The 17,505-nt window shown below is 36.2% G+C and overlaps 1 protein-coding gene across 6 annotated transcripts in view; it reads left to right on the forward strand.

Moving 5' to 3' along the window:
- The window catches only part of LOC115440240 (histone-lysine N-methyltransferase PRDM16), a 126,976-nt gene extending 114,841 nt beyond the window's left edge, over window positions 1-12,135 (forward strand). For 5 of the 6 annotated variants that reach the window (XM_030164458.2, XM_037437245.1, XM_037437246.1 and 2 more), the window contains 4 exons: window positions 1,580-1,691; window positions 7,860-8,016; window positions 8,746-8,916; window positions 9,069-12,135. In XM_030164458.2, the coding sequence (XP_030020318.2) occupies window positions 1,580-1,691; window positions 7,860-8,016; window positions 8,746-8,916; window positions 9,069-10,841 (2,213 nt within the window). In that variant the 3' untranslated portion in view covers window positions 10,842-12,135. The remainder of the gene's footprint in view (window positions 1-1,579; window positions 1,692-7,859; window positions 8,017-8,745; window positions 8,917-9,068) is intronic. The other variant, XM_030164460.2, reaches the window with a different exon arrangement.
- Window positions 12,136-17,505: the final 5,370 nt, after the last annotated feature.

Below are 17,505 nucleotides of genomic sequence, written 5' to 3' on the forward strand. Positions count from 1 at the left end.
GGGGTCAAGTGAGCATATTAACCCTCGCGCCGCAGGTGGGGTGGGGGCGAGACTTCCCTGATAATTTGTAACCAACACTTCAGTGCTATACTGACATCATATACCGTACGGTTGACCTTTGGACTACTCCTGTGCCATCAGTGTGTCATACCTGGTCTTCATATTTTCTCTAGTGTGGAGGTGCGTACCTAATTTCTTTCTCTATATTTTTGTTTTAAACGTAACGTGTCCGTTTTCGATACTACGGCAATATTAAATTATATTTTTTTCGTGACACTGAAGAGACTCATTTTGTGACCGAAAATAAATCATACACTTGGATTGACAAACTTTATGTGCGTTGACACTAGTCAACGCACGTAAAATTTGTCAATCCAAGTCGTTCCCACTGCACAAATTCTTTCACATAACTGAAATCACGAACGAGATTTGCATCTTCCATTCATACTTCCACGATGATATCATGTTATCTCAGCCTTGCCTTATCACGGATGCTCGTTAGACAATGCCCGGGGCGGGGCTTGTATCGTGACTGTATTAATTTTGCATGTGTCAATGTGAACGGTACAGTACGTCCGACTCGCTTCGTGATCAACCACTCATAAATATCGTCTTCGAATGATACTTGACAGCGGTAGATAATGTCCGTGCGTATTTAGGTGGAGCGTGATTAATTCCTTTTTTTATTTATGTTTTTTTTATTGTTTGTTCTTTTGTGCCAGTATGAAGGGTTATGGTACTTTGTGTTTAAATTTAAAGTCATCGGAAAGAGTTTTTTCGTAACGCGTAAAAGAGCTTTATAGGTAGTATTACCCAAGGCAACAAGTTTTACAAAATTCATAAAATTTACACAACCCTATTTGTTTGATTGCTTTAGTTTGTAATATTTATCGGAATTGAACCAAAGCCGGATCTATTAAACAGTTTCTGTACAGGATTGTTTAATAAAGATATTTATTTAAAATAGATTTCTCTCCATTTCTAAAACAAACACAATTAAATATCGCTGTGGCTTACAGTATACATTAGGAATTTATGTTCCATTGGAATTATTTTACGTCAATTTTCGCAGACCGAGATCTGGTCGCACAGAAGTATATTTACATAGCGGTTAACGAACTAACCTCTCTAGTTGGAACACTCAATAAATAACAAATTAACACGTGTCAACGTGCTGGATCGGCCGGCGACAAAGACTTATGTGTCCTGTTACGAAAGTCTTTAATTGCACGCTTTCTACCGCATTTACATGCGGTTGCATCCGAGTACTTTCAGACGCCTCGACAATGTGAATAAAAAGTCTTTCCAGCCAAGTAATGGGACTGCAATTAACGACTTTCTATTCGCAATTTGAATTATTATTGGAATTGTAGAACATTTTTACTGAATTTATTTAATTAAAAATCAAATTCATTTTTGATTTATTTAATTTCGTACCCTCGTGCGGCATTTTCCGACATCTTAAAGCTCGACAAAACTTCATTGAAAGTATATTCTGTGTACTATTATACATATTTCTACTTACTTATCTAATCTTCTATTTACAAGTATGATTAATTGGTATATATTTGTATTCCAGAACGTCAAAGCTCGAGCGAGAAGTTTGCTCAGCCGCTGATCGAAGACGAAGAACGCGAGGACACAGAACCGCGTTGCTCCTACTGCGACGCTCCCTTCCCGAATATTGACGTGTGAGTATTAATCACTATAATTAAATCCATGCTATATAATTGAAATACTTAGTTTAAGAAGCGTTTCTAATAAATACACGTTGAAAACAATCAAGAGTCCAGAAATGCCGAGATTATACTTAATAATAGGAGGTAGCTTGACATAAATTTATATAATTATAATTAATAGTAACAACAACAAAAAAAAAATGGCCAAAGAAAGCCAGTCTGTCAGTCTGCTATTGTTATTAAGTTTTTATTAATTAAGTATTATATTCATTTAAGTTTCGTGAATTATGTAGTCTTAACTTTGCGCCATTTTATAATATTTTATGATGCAACTATGCACCTCTTATACAATATGCAGCTAATACAGTGAATCACTACGAAGACAGCCAAGAAATATGAAGCCTTGTTGGTTATTGCACTGCCAGTGTCGTGTAATTTAGCGGAGTTAATTAAAAATTAGCTCATAGATTGCAGCGAGCGTTTTCTTTACTGAATGCAAATCGTTCAATCATTAGAACGGTCCCATTCAAGATTTTCGACGTGCGATGCAGAAGTCGATCAATTTCAAACGTCTTCGAAACTATTAACCTCCGGCCATTAATATTATTTGGTCTTAGGAGCGGTCCGGTAACGATTTATTTAGCGTTAGTGATGTGCCCGTTCGATAAGGTGTCGACGTTTTGTACGGCGCACGCGCACAATACTGCTCGAAATCTCGTAGGCCATTGTTAACGAAAGCGGGAATATCTGCATAATTTCGAATATTTACAAACGTATTTTCAAATTAGTATTATTTTTAAATCTGAATTCTAAATTTGATTTAATTCTAATAAAATTTTGATATTCTTACTAGAAATATCGAATATATTATAACTGATACAGGAATACAAATGAGCAAAAGTTGAAGCCACATAATTACTATAATAACGAAACTTTTAATCACTGGGCAAATAAATGAACTTCCACACGTGAACCGATAAAATCACAATGAAAAAAATCAAATGTCTCATCACAAATGGAAATCCATCATGAATTTATTATCTGTGACAAGCGACAGAAGGCCGTAATCGCGTGTGTCATCATATTCTATCGCTAGGTTCGTCAATAATGCAAGGACTGAGATTATCGACATGCATAGTTCGAACGCGCACGTTATCGTACCATCACTATTGTTTTAAATGCTTCCAACAGTAGGACATCGCGAGATCGATTTGTAATTAGGTATGTTTTAATTTGTGTTTTTGTAGAGCAAGAAGTCTAATACACGTAATATGTAAAAAATAAACGAATGTTACATGTGGTAATCTTTAAACGAGTAGGTATTTAAAAACATAGCACTGGCTTACTGTTTTAATATTTACGAAAATTAATTCTCTCCCATTTTAGATTAGGGAGACTCTATTAGTTTTTCGAGGTGTACAACATATAAAGAAATATACCGCTGTCCAATTAATTCGCTTAAGTCAGCTTTCCATTAATGACGACACCTTTCGGAAGTTTTCAAAACAATTATTTATACTAAACAGCACATGACTATTTCAAAATAACTAACGTATTTATTTGCGTCTCAAATTATATCGTCACGCACGTTCCTAATACTCCGGGGGTGTTATTACGTAACAAGGCCATTGTAATCTCTTATCGCATGTCCTACTCTTACTTTCGTCAGCGTTTGAAATCATCTGCGTTGTCGCCGATATCAGATCGATCGCTTATGAAATACGTAATAAAAACTATATGTTACGAGGTTGAATGGTTACCCCGCCCCCTCGTATGGAGGTCAATACGTATTTGGACGTAAATATATTGTTTTGTTTTAGCTTGTTATTCCATGAGTCTTGTTGTTAAACTGCTGTTATGATTATTGAAAGCTTTGGGTTCGATTTTCAGGTGAGATATTCGGTTTAATTAGTTTTAAAAACGTTCATAAATTTGGAATTTAATGTAGGGCTCTATATAGCGTTTAGTCATAGGTCAGTCATAGGGCGGAAAAAAGCTCTGCGAATCACGGTTTCAATAGTTAGATCTCTGTCTACTCCATAGCTTAGACGTAATATTTTATTACTAATATTACCTATTAAGATAATTATTATTGTTAAAATAATAGTTTTGAATTGATTATAGATTGAATATAGCGCAAAACAAATTAAGTTTTAACACCTTTAATACGTATTATTTATCTCACAAGTAACACATTTTATTATTGAGTAATTTGTTAACGTTTGATATTTGATTATATTTCCTTTGGAACGCGGTAGTTATTAAAAAAAACATCGTAAATGTGATTATTTAGACGCGCCCATTTGAGAACAAAAAAAAAAACAAATGTTTGATACTATATACAACGTGCTAGCTATAAGCGCCAGTATTGCCCATAAAATAGCAATCCTACTTCTCCTTATTTCTTTTTAATAAATGCGAATGTTTGTATATTTGTTTACTTCTTGCTAATATAAATGTGAATGTTTATGAAAATGCTTGGATGTTTGTTAGAAGTAAATGCAGCAACTGCTGAACGGATTTGGTTAAAATTTGGCACACCGACAGACCATGTTCTAGATTAACACATAGGCTTTCTTATGCAGAGAATTTGTTGCCGTAGTAGATATTATTTTTTTCTAACTGGTTTTTAAGTAGGTCGTGCTGGCGTCGTAGAGATGACCCTATGGATTTTCATAGTGATTTAGCAATTTTTGTAATGGGTAAGGCTTTTTAAGCAGGCCAAGCTGCGAGCAATACCTAGTGGATTATAAAGCATATAGGCTATTCATTACATTATATGCTCTACACTGGGCTGGTTGTACTGTGACATTAAACGTTTAGTATCTTCCGGTAAATGCTTGAGACATTTGATAATAGACAATGGTACAAACACAATTTCTTTCCGCCAATGTAAGAGATAGAAATATTTTTATTTCAATAACTACCACACTTCCGTCGCTTATCAGACAGTGCTTCGTATCCATCTAAAGCTACATGTACCATTTTGTAAGATGTAAAACGCTGGACAGAGACACGTACAGTAAGCAATATCGATGTTATCTCATCAGCTATGGAATTTCTCAAGCGATTGTTAGCTACGGCGGGATACAATCGATTATTAAAATGTAAGCACGTTCGTCGGTAGTACATCATTAGAGTGGGAATGTGCTAAAATGCTGCTGAATCTGAAAACAATTTTTTACCAATTTTTTAAATTATTCCAATTGGATTTGTACGTACCTAATAAGAATAAGAAAGAAATTATTTGATAAGAATGAACTGTATTTTTACATTTCTTTTTCATAAATTGAATTATATTCAATTATTTTTATTTTATGGTAACGAGTTTGATTACGTTTTTAATTTACGTAGATAATGCTTTATAAAATGAGTTTATGTACTTAAATAAAACTAATTGGGACAGCAGTTTAAACGCGGGTAATCCGATAAACAAAACAGTGTACGTATATGAAATAATGTATTTTCTTCGTAAAACTTTGACGTATTTAATTATTGAAGAAAAGATTTTAACGAACACCGCAATAGACAAAACAATGATTACAAATAAACATGTTACCTACGACACGGTCAACAAATAAATGAATTTTTAATCAATAAATTGGATAAAAAAACGACGTTTCCAAAGCGTCATTTTAACAGACGTCTTGTAGCGGTGGCTTGTGTGGGTGGAGCTTAATAGATCGACTTCGTACGAAAGTTGTTCATTGGATGTTATCAATTCAAGAACATGTAGATTATGGCTGTGATCAGGATATCAACGTCTACGGCGTGTTTCACTTTTGTTCGGTAAACGTGTATTTAGTATTATTATTGAATCGAAAATAGTTATATAACTTTATTAGTTGATTTATGATCTCTAAAGTTGCTAGCTTTTATATTGTTAAGTATTCAAACATTTTTTTTTGTTTTTAATTGGCATTAAATAAAATTACATCCTTTTCTACTATAAAACATTATTTAAAATTGTTATGCCATACTAAATTCAAGCCGTTACTTGTGGCACATGTTCCAACAGTTCGCCATGCCTAATTTAGGGCATGTGCTTCGCGATGGTCTGAATTTTTGCTAGTCATCAGTCCAAGTACACTTACTGACCGCGCCTAGCATTGCCCAACCGCAGTCGCACAAGATATTCGCTTTCGTCCCAGCGTACATTTCGCAGTATTTCTTTGTTTGCTTTACACACGTTTCGAATTAAAATCATCGCGTTATCTGCGACCCGACATATTCGTCGAGCACCAATCAAAGAAATCTTATTATGAGTAACAAAAAAATTTGCAATACACTTTCCATTGTTGCCATAAATGACGCAATAGGCTATTAAACGGTACACAATCGATCTCTGTTAGAAACATTTACTTAGATGTTGTTACGCGCTTGTAATAATAAAAAAAGAACGCAAGCCGCTGCTGAAGATTGTATGCCTCGATATATGCCGCTGTTGCAAGTAACGCCCGGGGCGATACGTTGTATCCAACGCGTGCCTCGATTGCCAATCTACTAAATAGCTACTTTAAAAGAATGCTGGGTATCGAAATGTCGACAAATTGATTCAAAAGGCATTCCTTTAATATTGATAGCATTATACACTTTGATTACGCATATCTTAGCAAGTTGGTAACGGGAGATAAATACGACGACTTTATGAAAATATAAGTATTAGAAAGTCTACTGATATTTTTATTCAAATCAGTTCTTATCTCTATAAGAACCGGGGAGTATGTTAATAATCTCGTGTAAGAAGAACACGACCGTGCAACGGATGAACGAGTGTAAGCGCTGAACCATTACCAAGCACAGATTTTATTCCTCAGATTAATTAAAAGATATGGCGACGGGCCAGCCGTCTGTAAGAGTGAAAACGCGTCATCTGATCGGCAATTACGTGCATATCGATCAGTTTCGCATCCTTTGACTCGTCAGTTCCGAAAGAACTGCTCACCTCAAATCAAAAGTAGCGATGTAATCAAAACTAACTTTCAAACTAGCGAGACGAGATGTAGCAGGTGTAACGTTAGAAAATAGCCGGAGGCAGCAAGGGTTGCGTGTAGTAGACCAGTTATGCCAAGGAGACTCGCTGAGGTCGTTTTTGCAAATGATATAGGTTTTCCATCAAATGTCGACATAACTTATGATGATAGTGCTAGCGGTATTTTCACGATTCAATACGGTCAGCTTTGAAGAAGACTGCGCAAATGTAAAGTACAGTTGGTATTTGCTCATAAACTGCTTACATATGGAATTTATCGCAAAAATGAATTCATACATTCTCCGAGTGGAACTACACGTTTGAATTATGTATGGAGCGCGGTACTGTGAGTTATTTTTGCGTAGGCGATTCCTATGCATAAAGACGTTATTATTTTGTTTTACCGTAAGAAATAAACGTTCAGACAGTTGTAGTATTCAAGTTCGTTAGTACAATCTTCTCACTTTCTAATAGACTCGTTGGTGGCATTAGATAAAATACAATTAGAATATAAAATGAAGTGAGTAAAGTTATGGCGGCTATGAAAACGTTACTGATGTAGACTACATTGGTTTGTTAACTAATGCATTTCGTTCATTAATATCTAATTGAGCGCTACATTGTTTTACGATATTATAGTTTACTTGATACAAGTTTATCTAAAACGATAAACTGTTAGTGTTTATTCTGCCATAGAAATATCCAGGTGTTTTTAGTATTGTATTAAAGATATGTGGAAATAACACTTTTATTTCTTTACTTAATTAGTTTTACTTGATGCAATCCACACTTAACAGCACCTTTTTAATAGACTTGTCTATATCATTGATTACTTTGTAAGATTGTATTTCATTTCTAAAGTTAAACTGATCTACGGATGCAATATGATTGAAAAAGGAAACATTTATAGCAGGATAGATAATCCTTTCAGAAAATCATCACCAATCCTTTTGTCAATTATAAAAGTCCATCTTCGGAATAGAATGTATTCCTACTATTGAAATAATATTCAAAATCGAATCAGTACATTTTATGATTATCTTTTATATCAAAATTGATGAACTTATGAGTATTGATTGGCTATCAATCAATGATTTCAATTAAAAAGTATTTATTGTATTAACATAATTATATCATCTTTCCAACTAGTTATAGATATTGATTATGTATTACGTCACAAAATATTAATGTATTGATCATCGTTCCAGGCTCGACCAGCATTTGATCCAGCGTCACGCTCAGCCCGCCGCAGCGCACCCTTGTGAGCACTGTAACCGTTCCTACAGCTTGCGGGCATTGTTACTGCGTCATCGGGCACTAACACATACTGACATCAGAAAATATCCCTGCGAAAACTGCCCTAAGGTGTGCATCTGATTTAGTTTAGATAATAGCTAAAATGTTACGTTGCGTGACGGTTGTGAACCGAAGTATCGGGTTTGAATCCTAGATCGAATATAATTTAGTTTTTTTATTAAAAGTTACTGTTGAATGTTTAGTTTATTTTTTTATTATTAACTTGAAGAGATTAATGTAATAATCAGACACAATTTCAAAGAAATTAATAATGTTAGATAGGTTCTAAATGATTGCCATCTTGCAAATCAGTAGCGCAGCAATACGCAATCAAGGCTGTTTGTACGAAATGTTAGGTATACTGTTGAAGTTGCACCTGAAGTGCCGATTACCGCCCATAAACATTTACTGCGCCTGAGTAATTATTATGTGTTCGTTTCTAAAGTTTTAAAATCAAGAATAAGGATTAGGCAAAAGGGGGATTATTAGGGCGTCTAGAAATGTCATGGCAGAAGAAACTACAACAGTATTTTCTCCTTACTCTAATTTTCTATTAGACATTGGCATAACTGTAACCAAAATCACATATTCTGCAAAAGCGGGTATATAGAACAACATAGGCGTCAGCATATAATAAAGCTCTTAAATGAGAATGTAAACAAAAATTGCACTTATGTAGACCTTAACGCTGCCTACAAACTTAGTATTGCCACATGAAATCTTCACTCTACCGCTTAAATTAGCATTATCATATGAACACAATGCATGACGGCCGTTCGAACCCTGATGTGGTTGCAGGTATTTACCGATCCTTCCAACCTGCAGCGCCACATTCGCGCGGCGCACGTCGGCGCACGCTCCCACGCCTGTCCTGAATGCGGCAAGACCTTCGCCACCTCCTCCGGGCTCAAGCAGCACACGCACATCCACTCCAGCGTCAAGCCGTTCCAGTGCAAAGTCTGCTTTAAGGTAAAGTACTATTTCATATTGTATTATTTCAAGATACGGGAATAATATAACCTTCAATTCCATGATATATAACACCAATTTATAAGAGTTTTTAATTTGCTAATCGAATAATAATTAACTACAAATAGTAATAATAAACTTATTTTTTCCAGGCCTACACGCAATTTTCGAACCTGTGCCGTCACAAGCGCATGCACGTCGCCTGCCGAGCGCTTGTGGAGTGCGGGAAATGTGGACAATCGTTCACCTCCTACGCTTCACTCACTAAGCACAAGAGGTTCTGCGACACCGCTTCTGCTGCTTCAGCCAACCTCAGAGGCCAGCTTCCTCAGGGTTTACCACAAATCCCACCACTACCAAACGTCGGTATGAATAACCCAAACAACGCAAACCCGTTCCCGATGTACCGAGGACCGGCACTTCCGTTGCCGTATAATGCGTTTGCGCATTACCCGGCTTTGTTCTCTGCAGCTGCTGCCACCTGCCCACCGGAATTCCTCAATCCCTTGCTGTTTAATGTCCAAGGAGCCAGGCTAGCAATGGAACATGATATTGCTATGTCTAACGCCAATTTAGCAATGAAACAAGAAGGACGCTTGTCCGTCAAGAGCATGGACAGTTCAACCTCCGTAGACGAAGTGAAAAAACCAATGGATATAAAATTCGAAATGAGTAAGAAAGATAGCGATAATGGAGATAGAGTTTCGCCGAGTAAGTCTCAGAGTTTGTACATGAAGCAGTCACCGACGTCTGCTGATGAGAATTCCTCCCATCACCAATCACCAGTCTTGCCCTTACAGACGCCTCCAGCAACTTTCAACTTCGTGAAAGATGAATTTAAGCGAAAATCACCATTCAACCTCTCGTTAAAACACAACAACAATGACGTTCAAATGGATAAAACATCATTTTCTTCATTACCTAAAGACTTGTCCAAGAATATAAATGACGATGAAAAGCATTCTGAATATTCCGAAAACGAAGAAGACATTAAGAAAGATGAAGTTGATCAACCCCTCGACTTGTCGGTGTCAAGAAAACCACAAGATAAAGATTCTGAGGCAGAAAACGACGATCGTTCCTTTCGCAACTCCATTAAATCTTATTCACCCCCTGAGAGTCCAACAGAGCGAAGCAAGACTCCTGAGAATGATACCACGGATGTAGACGTGGAAGGTGTAGAGCCTAAGAGGGAAGATTCGCCACCCCAGATGGTATCTCCGCCACTAGCGTTCCCAATGCCCGTCCATCCGCAACACAACAATATCATCGAAGCCATGTATCGGCCAAGATTTCCGTCGTTCCATTCTTCGGAGGCAATTTTGAATTCTACGCACTCGCCCTACGTTCCGAGTCCGTTTAATTTTTTATCCCCACTTCTCGGCACTGACGGTCCCGAAAGGCAACCAAGCGCATACGCCAAGTTTCGGGAGCTGAGTGCCGCATCTGGCAAGCTGCGGGATCGTTATGCATGCAAGTTCTGCGGGAAGGTGTTCCCGCGAAGCGCCAACCTGACGCGCCACCTGCGCACGCACACGGGCGAGCAGCCCTACAAGTGTAAATACTGCGAGCGTTCATTTTCAATATCTTCTAACCTGCAGCGCCATGTACGGAATATTCACAATAAGGAACGACCCTTCCGATGTCCGTTGTGTGACAGGTGCTTCGGGCAGCAGACTAACTTGGATCGTCATCTGAAGAAGCACGAGGCCGAAGGTGGCGACTCCCCGAGCTCAGCGGATACAGAGCGCGAGGATGCGTATTTTGACGACATCCGCTCGTTCATGGGCAAGGTGACGTGTTCGCCGGGTGCGCGCTCTCCGCCCGCTGCGTCTCCGCACGGCGCGCACCCGCCGCACCCGTCGCACGCGCCGCACGCCCCGCACCCGCCTCACCCGCGCCCTTCACTTGCCATTAGCACATAGCCGCCGCTGTACCCGCCGGCACCGCCGCTCTGGCCGCAAGCGTTCGAATAGCGTTTCTGTTCTGCAGCTATTGCAAACTGATGAAGTTACAGCTGGGATCTGAGTGATGCTAAGCGATACCAGTGAACATTAAGTGTGACATGCGGGTCATGAATGAGTACGTACGGAAACGTCTCTCTACTTATAGCACTGAGAGCAATATTGAAGTGGATTACAAATGTTTGTATGGGTAGATTTTGAAAACAGTTTGACATATGCAGTTTAGTAAGAATTAATATGAGTTCAATAAAAAAATTCTTTTAATCATACCGAAAACATAAAATTAGCTAACATATCAATTGGACAATTCAAAATGTTCTTATTGTAATTGAAAAGTACCCATGTGAATATTTTTAAAGTTCGTTAATTTAATTTTAAATTACAGACGAAAATGTTGCTACTAAAATATTCGCTTTTAGCCACATGACAACACATTAGTCTAAGTAATTAAGTGAGGTTAATTATTATAGTAGATTTGTTAAAATCGTTTCGACGGTGACTTAAATAGTTGTTCCTAGTTCACATTAAGTATGTGACATAAGTTTTCCTTTTGTAATTGTATATACGAATAAATATATATCAATTGTAAATGAAATAACAAATTATTGTCGATTAAAGTTTGTCGCATGGTTTTTGAAATGCAGATCATATCATGGGATGATATAAAAACTACAAAGCAAAGATGTTATTTATTTAAGTCCGCAAAATTAGTAGTGATTGTTTAGTCGAAAATCTACCAAAGTTTTTTTATTGTATTGAATATTATTTTGGCAAGAAATTTATAAGCAAAAATTGTTACTATTATTGGAAGGACGTCGCTAAAGTTGGCTATAGGTTGTTGTACATAGGATTGCAAAATTCGCGAGGGGCATATCATGTGTTTTATATTAAAGGCTCAATGTTTAGCTATTTTACGGAAAATCAAATAAAAATGTAGATGTATTAGAAATGTAATATAAATATAGGTGTAAACAAATAAATTGATTGTAAAACTTTTTCTGCAATTTCAATATCGAAGTTTGTCACATTAACGTTAAAGAATGTTTATAAAGCTTGTTGCGTCTTATTTGTAATTTATACAAGATGCAATGCAATATACATTTTTCTATCATATCACTTGGTGGCACTAGAAGTATTGTTATTAGCGTCACACGAAACAATCAAATTGCCTACATTTAAGGACACTTATATCTATTTAATTTTATTTCAATTTCAACATTGTAACGCATTGAGAAATAAAACAGTACAACCTTAATTATGCTGAATATTATTTCGCACTTTATGAGAAGCGTAATAAAAAGTTTAAGAGCAGAGATTACTCATCAAATTTATACACCAAAAGAATAAAACGACTTCGCACACATACAATCACGCCTTTTATCCTCGACGGGTTAGGCAGATAAATTAAAATTTTAATTTGCTTAAGTTGTATAATATAGTATGGCTAATTCTTCTTCTCTCATGATTAGCAAACTATAAAATTACTATTGTGTTTTTAACATGAGTTGGTAAGTGAGCATTATAGTTTAAAGATGGGAACATTACGATGAAATTTGAAAAAAATGCTTCTTTAATTTATTAAAATTTTCATATAATTGTAAAACATAGGTAGATATTGTATGACTTTTCGGACAACCATGAATACTGCTAAGACTTGGAAACACAATAGAAAATAATATAATATTATAAAAACCGCTATAAAATCAGAAAACTAAGACTAGTTTTCTGATTTTATTTCGAAGTATTGTAAATTTTTCTATAATTGTACTTTGCTACTATAATATGGTCATTAAAAGTCCTGGCTACGTACGAGTTTAATTTTAATATCAATTATTGTACATCGTAAAGCCAATTTAGTTTAAAAAGAAATAATTACGTAAAGGAAATGAAAGGATATTTCAAGTTAAATTTTTGTTTGACCTTTTACATCAAAAGGTTTACTTTTATTGCGCACATTAGCAGGTATAAAAAATTATGTCACTTGGTTTGGGCAATGAAAACGAAAGTGGCGGACGGTCTTCGTCGATTGTCAGCGTCCTTGGTTAAATCCGATCTATCTTCGGTAGTCGTGCGTTGAATTGACAAAAAATATTTCGAATGTCGTGAATTGCAACAAAATACAAGGCTAAATGTCGAACAAATATTTTTGGCGTGAATTTTTAGATGGCTAGGTTGAATAAAATAAGCGGCAATAGCTTAGTTAGGTGTGGATCGAACTGCTGAGACGAATGTTTCAAGGGTTCACATCTCTGATGTTTCTAAAATGATGTCCGTGTTCTTTGTGAATTATCGCTTGCTTTAACGATGAAGAAAAAGATCGTGACGAAACCTGCATACCTGAGAAGTTCTCTATAGCACTTCTGAGGGTGTGTGAAGTCTACCAATCTACACTACGCTAGCGTGGTGGACTAAGGCTTAATCCCGTTTATTTATTTATTTAGCACTTCGTATACAAACGTATACAGGCGGACTTAATGCCATAGGCATTCTCTACCAGCCAACCTTAGGGTGGTGCCGAGATAATCATGGTAGGTGCATGAAAGAAGTTTAGACGTAGTAGAAGCCCGTGCAATGCAGTGGGGCAGTAAATATACTGCCTGTATAATAATACAGGGCTGATATTATTATGCCTATATTATATATTTGTATAGATTTTCTGATTAGTTATAGGCAGTATCGGCAGCAATTAGTTGTTTTGTTGTTAATGCCTATCCAAGAGCTTCGTCGATCTAGGTGAATAGTTTACAAGTCGTTATCCCAAAATATTATAGTTATTTACTCGAGAATATAAGACCAAAAGAAATTATACTATCATTAAAATATTTTTGCAAACTATTCGCAAGAGTAAATGTCAAAATTCAGATCACTGGAGCAAGGGTCACTCAAACTTGACCTTTCGATTTTAATCATGTGTTATATAAGCGGTGACCTCGGCGTTATCAGTGAAAGCAAGGACGCAACAAGGACAGCCGATAAGGCAATTACACTCATTATCGAGCGGTGTTCGGCCAGCGCCTGCACCCGCGCGGCGAACGTACCCTATCATTAGGGCTGACACCCTGGTTAAAATATTTCTTATCAAAATATTTTGTTTGATGCGTCTGAATATGTTCGTTGTGGAGATCCAGTAATTCAAGCATTCAAACTCACATAATTTCGATTTATTAGTATCATTTTAACATTCAAATTAGATGTCTTTTTACATCGATATGTATTTCCTTAATTCAGAAGATTTGCAATATGATCTTTATATTTTTAATTAAGCCTTGCCATTTATTTACCTAAAAAGGTTGAATTTATGCGCGTGCCTTATCTTATTAGGGCTATCAACTCCGCCTTCATTTTAATTCACGCAAATAATAAACATTAACCTTAGGATTAAACTAAACCGGATTCTGTTAAGGATATAATAGAATAAGGACAGGATTCAACGACAAGTGTATATTAAAAACTATTTTATATTTGTCAGCTTAATCTCGATATGTTTAATTGTAAACCTTAAGACTATCCCTCTTATTCATAGACGTTATTTATTTAAGGACGAAGCATTGCCGGGATAACAAGTCTGTTTCTCAGTGCTGACGGCATGGCAGCCATGGCAGTTCGTAGACATAGGGCCATGTGATTGGCTAATATTGAGATACAACTTGGCTGTCAGATAAACAAAATTGAACAAATAGTAAGCTGTCAGATAAACTAAGCTGAGAAACAGAATTGCGATCACAGCAATGCTTCATTCTTAGATAAATAACGTCTATGAATAAGGGGGTATGCATACGGTTGACACTGATAGGTAAATTCGAGGTACATACAGGTACATGCAAATATATTACCAAACACACAAAGTGCTCCCTACAACAGTTAGACATAATTAAATCGTTTTACATGTAGAAATAAACGAGGTAGATTTAATAACTCAAGTTCTTTTGGCTGTATAGGTTTCACAACTACTTCAACGATAATATTGCTGAGGTAGTGTCTTGTGCCACTCCTTCTTCACATCCATAACACGAATCAAACGAGTTTGTGAAAGACTTATAGTAAGAAGAAAAAATTTAGTTTCAGTTTGAGTTTAAATACACATACAGTCACGCATTTTATCCCCTAAGGGGTAGTCAGAGGGGCTACTGGTACACCCATTTTCCGCCGTGTATATTTATATCCTTTAAAATCTTTTGTATCCTGTTTTTTTATGATTGCAGCCAGCCCTATTGGAAGTGGGAGATCAAGTGGGCGATTGTGTTGGGTCCGCGGCACGCCTCATTGTCTACGATAAAAAATTGGCGCACCCACAATACGGATTTACGTTCATCTCTCGCCGTAACAGTACTGATCGAATTAATCGATAACAGCTGATTATTCATTGACCGCACTACGATAATCAAGGCTGCACCGATCGCAGCACTGTATTGTATTAGTAATTTTATTTTATTGACCAAAATGTTCTACTGGTTATCTGTGCCGGTTGGAATTATATTATAAGTATATTTTGGGCATTAGTTATGTATTGTTGTTCCTTTTTTTATAATCTTTGGACAACGCACACCTTATGATAGTTACCTACTAACGTTACTGAAGCAACTTTGTTACGTGTGTAGTTTTTTTTAGCAACAAGTTGAAATTGATTGCGCGACACTTTCATATAAATTATTATTTAGAAAATAGATACACCACTATGTCCTAATTCTTATAACTTTAAGGAAAACCCCTTGTTCAACAATTATATTTTATTGAACTTTAATTGGTCTTCAAATCAGTTAAAACAATAATATATGCGAACTGCGGTGACCATTTTGCTAGTAATACAAACAGTCTCAATAAGGCACTATTGCAAGTACATCGCGGGCGCGACACTATCTCGACGCGCGGTCACAACACTACCCACTTAAATATAAGATCCGGCATACATGAATATTTATTGCGCTTAAAACATAGCGTTTTATATCTTTCTTGAAACCATTTATTACTCAGATTAGGAAGGGTGTCAAAATTTGCTTCAAACATCCAAAACAGTGTGCAAGCATTTCTAAAAAAATGGACGGTGAATAAAATAGTTGAATAATGTAAATAATCATAATATTGACGTCATGTAGCAAAGTTGGGATCAATTTTGTCTAATACAAAAGTGACACTGTGCTGCATTTTACCATTTTCCGGTATAAAATGTAGCTTATACCTATATAATAAACGTATATTAATCCAGGACTTGATTCGTCAATGTACTAAATGTCATCCTATTTGTCATTGGACAATTAGCACACTTCTTAATGTGTATAAAAATTAATAGACTTTGAAATCATGTAAAAATTTGTGAGTTTTGTCAAACATAAGGAAAATACTTAAATTAATTACGAAAAAACTCACCTGATTCTTTCAAAAATATGTTGTTTACAGTAATCAAGATTTAAAAAAAAACGATCGATCCATAACAATGTAATCTCAACACAACTCGCCCCTATAATTGACCCCCATTCAATTCGACTGTATGTAAACCTGACATGTAAAAAAGCCCACGCGCGTCCACGTAGCCTCACACTAATACCTCCTGACACCTGGACCATTGTGCGTCCTTCCACAAGGCGCCAGCCCCAGACAACCGGGACAATCCGATACATCCAGGAAAATGTGCCTTATTAGCCGCTCTTGGAAATGTCATACCGCGGCCAAGACCTAAGTGGCGTCCATGATATATCATCGAATGATTTCATACATTTTCTTGTGTATGGTATTTCTATGACTAACATGTTATTAGTTCTGTAATTGTCAGAAATAATTACTTAATTAGTACATACTGGGAATGCCATAAATAGATGTAACTCTTTAAGGGCCTTATTATACGTCTGATCAATTTCACTTTATTGTCTATGTCTATGAGACTTAAAAGTTATTGTCTTGAACAATAATTACGTTGCAATTGAATCTATTTGCAATTGTATTATATAAAAAAAATGTATCACTTCCAACAACTCTACAAAAGGATTAATGGTATTACCGTAGTTGTAAAATGTAGTTTAAAATATACAATGACCGACTGCTACAGATTAAAAATTCATATCTAACAACAAACGGACGATTTCAATGAACTATCGCTGTCTTTGGATCGATCGAGAAAATATACCGAACAAAATGTTAACAAAGCCGCAGACGATATTTTTTTGGGGTCAATTTGGATAGTGATGGATTCATCCATTGATTTCGTCAATTATAAATATCATCGGTATTTTGACTACGCAACACCATCTTAGTAATAGCATATCATGACCAGCATCTTACGCATGTCCATTACCTTGTCTTTTGCAATGTAAATATATTGAGGTGAAAAAGGCTGTCGTCCAAAGTAATACATCATCCGAAAATTGAATTACAGCTGGTCAAGTTTCACGCACATTCTCAAGGAAGTTCGCCGTGCAATTAAGGCTCAAGTCTATTATACGTTTTTTAAAGCGCGGGTCATTAGCGATGCAATAAATCTCTCTGTCTGTCCGTTCATCGTCGTTAAGAACTTCATTATATTCCGTTGACGTGAGTTTTTCAGTTGAAATCAACAGAATGGAAAAGCGGTACATTTTAATACCACATTTTTACGTGACATAATGTGAGAATATTCGTAAGTTTTTTTATGATT

The sequence above is a fragment of the Manduca sexta genome, chromosome 10 (genome assembly GCF_014839805.1).
Source record: "Manduca sexta isolate Smith_Timp_Sample1 chromosome 10, JHU_Msex_v1.0, whole genome shotgun sequence".
NCBI lineage: Eukaryota > Metazoa > Arthropoda > Insecta > Lepidoptera > Sphingidae > Manduca > Manduca sexta.